The sequence below is a fragment of the Diadema setosum genome, chromosome 3, assembly GCF_964275005.1.
Source record: "Diadema setosum chromosome 3, eeDiaSeto1, whole genome shotgun sequence".
Lineage (NCBI taxonomy): Eukaryota > Metazoa > Echinodermata > Echinoidea > Diadematoida > Diadematidae > Diadema > Diadema setosum.
Genome location: NC_092687.1, coordinates 42,190,085 through 42,196,307, shown reverse-complemented (window position 1 = coordinate 42,196,307; position 6,223 = coordinate 42,190,085). Strand labels below are relative to the sequence as shown.

Below are 6,223 nucleotides of genomic sequence, written 5' to 3'. Positions count from 1 at the left end.
GTGCTGAACAAACAGACGCAGCATTTTTCTTCTTTATTTCTCGATTTAATATTATCGATATCGTGCAGATCTGTGCAAATACCTGTGCAGATAATGTCATCTGCAACCCTGAATACAGACATATTGATATCATTTTATTTTTGCTGTTTTTATTAAAAAAACCATGAAATATGGAATTGTTTTCTTCCCCCCATGTCAACCAAAGAAGTGTCCTCATACATAATAATCTCCATGGTAACACCTTTACCTCTCCAGTTCCTCCAGCTACGAACACCAGACAGGTGTTTTAAGGTGGTCATGTGCGGGGACTCTGGCGTAGGGAAATCGAGCTTCGTGCAAAGGTTCTGCCACAACAGCTTCACAGTCAACACACAAGTAACAATAGGTCAGTGGGTAATATAATGTAATGCTCACAGTCTCTTTAATTGGTTGAATGAATTAAGCAGTTTCATACTCGATTCATATCATAGTTTGTTTAAATTGTATGTGGTGGAAATGGGTGTACATGCACTTCAAACTACCTATTAATAGCACACTGCATTATTTGTTTTGTAACATTACTCCTGATACCAGCTGACGTAAGAATACTAATGTTTCACAAAGTTCTGCCGTCAGACATCTGGTAAAATCTCAAGTACCTGAAGAAGAATTAATGCCGCTTGATTCCGATCGTCTATTTCAGAAGGAAACTTTTAATCAGATTTAAAAATTCAGACTACGATGATTTTTTAAATCATCCCATAACAACGCAATAAGACACACATATTGTGTGAGATTGAGAGCATACATTTATATCTACCGAAGGATTATAGTCAAGCTGGAAAAGGAAAAAAAAAAAGAAGAAGAGAAAAGATCAAAGTCCACAAGGAATAACACGATTATCAAGAGAAAAATAAAAGAGCAAAAACGTGTAATCTAGGACTTTAATGGATTCCTTGGAAGGCAAGAGGAGGAGGTTTTGTGGAAAGAAAAGGAAGACAAAAGTGAAAAAAAAATCATGAAAAAAGATAATATGAATATTAAGGGAGCTACAAACTGTAAAAGAATTTATTTATATATATATATATATATATATATATTATATTATATATATTATATATATATATATAATATATATATTATATATATATATTATATTATATATATTATATATATATATATATATATATATATATATATATATATATATATACATATATATATATATATATATATATATACATATATATATATATGGACTGGAATCGAAAAAAGTAAATTGTAGAAAAAGGACTTAATCAGGAAAAAGGCAAGAAGCGCATAAAGCATTAAATTTTGTAAGTAAATGACGAAAAGTGAGTTACGAGAAAAGGGCAAAAAGAAGAAGGGAAAACGAAAAAGAAAATGTCTTCAAATAGTAATTATGACCTGATTCGGGGTTGGAACTAATATTTTAGTTATCTGTTTAGTACCCACTGCGGATAATCATTTTACTCTAAAAAAAAAAAAAAAAAATCTAGAAAAAAATTCAAGCCATTATAATTATCATAACAATTTAATGACGACGACGATTACGATGATGATGATGATGATAGTAGTAGTAGTAGTAGTACTAGTAGTAGTAGTAGTAGTAGTAGTAGTAATGATAATAATAATGATAATGATAATAACACTAGTAATGAAATAAAAATCATCATCGTCATCATCATGATAATGATAAAAACACCGATAACAATAATAAAGAATGAGCTTGTCGATAGAAGAATACCTTTGCTTGGTCAATTTTCATGTCATAAGTTTAAAATTTGTATTTTGGGGCAGAAATCGGATTCCACATGAAGTCCTTGGTGCTAGACAACACGGTGGTATCTCTTCAAATCTGGGACACGGCAGGTCAAGAAAGGTGAGTCCAATTTTATAAATTTATCATTTTTGTGCAGCAATGACTTGACTGGACCAAAATAATCATAGCGTCCCCAGTGGAAAAGTCCCCACGGTCAACATGCATGTCATGAACATAACGAGGTGTACAAAGTAATAAATAACGGCGTGCACATGATGTTCATAAAGTGACCTGTTCAAAGCGGTAGCGTACACAAAACAGAATACATGAAACGCGTGGTGATGTTGGTGGAGCAGACTAGAGCACAGCAGCAGTGCATGCAAAAAAAAAAAACAACAACAACAACAACAGCGATTCTGCCCATGCACCAATTGTGTCTGGAAGATTATCTTGTGATAGAATTTAGCAGCACCTGTCGGATGATTTCGAATTTGAGAATAGTGACGGCGCTATAGTGAATTGAATTCCAATAACGATCACAACCAAAGAGATACGCAACTCGAGATTTGTCATCTTAACACCTGTTCACCTTTGCGGTAAAGTTTTCGCCACAGCACTGGAATTGCGCTGAGAAAAAAAAATACAGCGAATGATTTCAAGTTAAATGTAAAGTGTTTAGTCTTACAATTAATCATACTGGATATAATTCCCGTTAATGAAAACACATCCAAATGGCATAAAATCTACAACTTTTATTCTACATTTACAGACTGTACTTCCATATTCAGATTAACCCGGCCGTGTCAAGGATAGTATGTGAAAAGGCGACAATTTCGGAGCGTAAGAGCGTACTAGATGTGAGACCTGCAACTGCGCTAAAACTTTCGCTAAACTTGAATAGGCAAATTCGATATTCCATGGCGAGGGGGCTGGTGTTAGCCAATGTCAACGCGACAAAACCGAGCTCAGTCGAAATCAACACCAAACCCATCACTAGCTTCCTGAACTAAGTCAATATTTTAAAGCTTACAACAACTGGTCTCAAACATGTCAAACTCAGGACATTGCTGATGATTTTGTTGAGATAACATAAACATAAGTATCTATAAACACGGGATATAAGAAAATAATATTTCAATGTTTGACATTATTTAAGCTCACAGTAAAAGGTTGATGACTGTGTAGTGTAATGATGACAACAGAATAAGAATATTTGTGAATGATTATAAACACAGTGTCTATTTTGCCGTTTTGTGTTGTTTTCACTTTTCTCTACGAGGTGCCTTATCGTTATATCTATTCACTGCCCCCCCCCCCCCCCCCGGCTTCTTGTCACCCCTACCACCACCGTGTGTAGATTCCGCAGCATCCCTCACGCCTACTTCAGGAAAGCTGATGGTGTTCTCCTTCTGTACGATCTCTCCTGCGAGAAGTCTTTTCTCAACGTCAAGAGCTGGATCGCCAGCATTAGGGTGAGTCAGGTGGCCGTCAAGTGAAGGTTTGTCTCCCTCTATCGGCCAGTGAAGGAAGGTCGCTTATAATTACATAACTTTGATGATACATGATGATATTTTACACCATGTGTACGAGCGTCAAAGCTATCTTGCCTTTATTTTCTGTACGCATTGTGTAAATTCACAAACCCAGCCAAAAAAACAAAAAACAAAACAAAACAACAAAAAAAAAACACACCCAAAACAACAACAACAACAACAACAACAACAACAACTGTTTTGTTAATTGAGGTACAAACCAATCGAAATGAAATGCGTAACTGTCAACGCACTGTCTTGCGCCATGTGGCAGTAGCACACAAAAAAAAAAAAAAAACAAAACAAAAACATGGAAGACGTTATCACTATTGGTCTATGATTATGGTGTGTTTTTACTGTTGCTAAAATCATACTTAAGTCGGGGAGAACGAAAGTTATGATACAGTGCACTCACGATAAACGAACACAATCATAACGACATTCCATTTACAATGTGGTAAAAAATCAGCCCCCCCCCCTTAGATAAAATTTTTATTGTTTATTTGCTCAGTTATAACGAAATTTCGATATAACGAAAGGAAACTGACGATACCACGACTTTCTTATAACGGGAGTTGCCTGTAATGAAACTTTTTTATGGTAGTGATTGTCAGTGTTATGATTTTGCTGATTTTTATTATTTTTTTTAACGATACACGTGGCTAGATTTAATGTTGATCAGTTTTTTGCCTATGCGCTCTCTATCTTTCACCACAGTGGAATAATTATATATATATATATATACATATACCTTTTTCTTAAAGGAGACCTCCGGATGATTTTCAGATTTTTTTTTTTTTCATTTGAACAACTATAAATATACTCTGAGGACAGAGTTTCATAATTTGTGATAATTTGGATGAAAAATAAGAATATTTTCAAAATTTAGAACAAATTGCAACGAACAGGGATGAAGACTTGGCAGAGTCACCATAGTATGCATGAGTTGGGGCTCAAGGAAACAGAACAAAAGAAGAAGGCATGCATAGATTATGCACAGGTGAACTCGCAAGCAAGCGGTATTGTAATGGAATTACACTGCTTGTTCAGTGTAATTTGTTTTAGGTTTTTCAAAGTATTGTTTCTCTGCTAAAGAACCACAATGAATTCCACAAATCTGTACATGAAGTTGTCGATTTATGTACTACACGATGTGAAATTATGAAAATCGTCTGGAATGTCACTTTAATATCCCTTAATCTGCTCTTTTCATTGTGTTGCACATAGGAGCACGACGACAACGCTGTTATAATGTTGGTGGGAAACAAGGAAGACCTCGCCGCCCCTTACCGAGAAGTTCCCCGAGAGGCTGCTCTCAAATCGGCTCGGGTAAGGAAAACCTTTGGGTAAAGCCTTTAATTTACGTAATTTTGTACGTAGTCATTTAGTGTAGACTCCGTAACAAGGAAATTCAGACCCTAGTAGAGGAACGAGGTTATCACTTTGATGATAACAAATTTAGGTTGCCTATGAAACTTCATTATTGAGTAATTGATGTGCACGTACGTTCAGTAAACACTTGAAAACAACATCGATTCGTTCATTGTATAAATCAAAAAGATTGACTGAAATATTATGTCTGATCCTTATGATTTTGTTTATTATTAATTTTGTCAGGCAGTGGCGGATCCATGGGGCTCACTGGGCGCGTGCCCCTCTTTATTTGCAGTTAAAAGAAAGGAAACAAACAGAGAAAATGAAATGACACCTGGAAGTAGCACAAGAACAATTGAAGAGTTTGTTTGCAAAAACCGATAAGTCCATATTTGCCAAATGGAGGTATTTGCGATTAAAGGTCAAGAAAAATAAAGAGAATAATAAGAAAATTTTTGCTTCTTTTGAGCGTAACTTCAAAAATATACCTTTATATTGGTGACCAATATATCATTTAAAAGGTATTATTTTGTACATTATGACAGAGATCGTACTTCAAAATCGTCAAAAATGGACTTATCGGTTTTTGCAAACAAATCCTTCAATTGTTTGCCCCCCCCTTTACGAAATTCCTTGATTCGCACTTGCAAGGCATTATTATCATCGTTAAGTAATTAATCATTGCGAGGTGAGATTCTCTCTAGAGAGAAATATCTGAGCCGTATGTACCTCCCACACTTATTAATAGAAGATTAACTGCTCTTGGAGAATACATTGAGTTTAACTTTGAAATAGGAATTATACAGGCCGACGCACTACAGCCTTTAGACACGGAAGGTGTGTTCCATCTTTGTAAAGGCTGTATAGGTTTAAAAACAGTATATTTTCATGTGGAATTTTTGTGATTATCATAACATCGACAGTCATCCATGTTATTAACAAAGAAAATGAGATTGCTAGAACAAAGTTCGTCTACCTTAACTTTAATGTCAGATGTGTACTGAAAGAAAAGAAGAAATTATAAATGTGATGCATTTCGTAAGTCAGTTTATTTTTACAGTATAGATATAGTTCAACTAGAAATCAGTGATCTCACAGTATTCATTCTACTGTCATTTCAACACTTCGAACTTATCTCTCTCTCTCTCTTTATGTCCAGAGAGCTTCAGAAAAAAGAAGACGACAACGTCAGTAGGGTGTACACAATGGAAGAATTGGAAGAGGAACACAAAATCAGTTTCGCGCCCAAACGGAAGCGGAAGTGCTGCAATTTCTGAGCGACCAATAGTCAGCGCCTTCACCAAGTATGCTGGGCACTGGGGTTGCACAACACGCGAAGTTTAGCCTGCAGTTGTCTTGTTATTTGTGCATTCAGTTTCTTTTCCGCGGACGTGCCTAAAATCTTAAGAGAGAGTGTTGGCTGCATGCGGCTTCTAATTTTAGATTGACGTTGTCATTCTGGACTTTCTGTAATCGCAACTATACTGAAAATCGAGACATCTTTTAAAACCGAAGGCTCCTGTATTCTGGCCTTTGCCATTGTTCACGCACAACT

General features: G+C 35.7%; 1 protein-coding gene across 1 annotated transcript; it reads left to right on the top strand.

Moving 5' to 3' along the window:
• Nucleotides 1-231: 231 nt before the first annotated feature.
• LOC140246880 (ras and EF-hand domain-containing protein homolog) lies at nt 232-5,945 on the top strand. The gene is made up of 5 exons (XM_072326205.1): nt 232-385; nt 1,801-1,882; nt 3,129-3,234; nt 4,522-4,640; nt 5,828-5,945. Exons 1-5 carry the CDS (start codon nt 232-234, stop codon nt 5,943-5,945), a joined length of 579 nt encoding a protein of 192 aa, XP_072182306.1.
• The last annotated feature ends 278 nt before the right edge of the window (nt 5,946-6,223 follow it).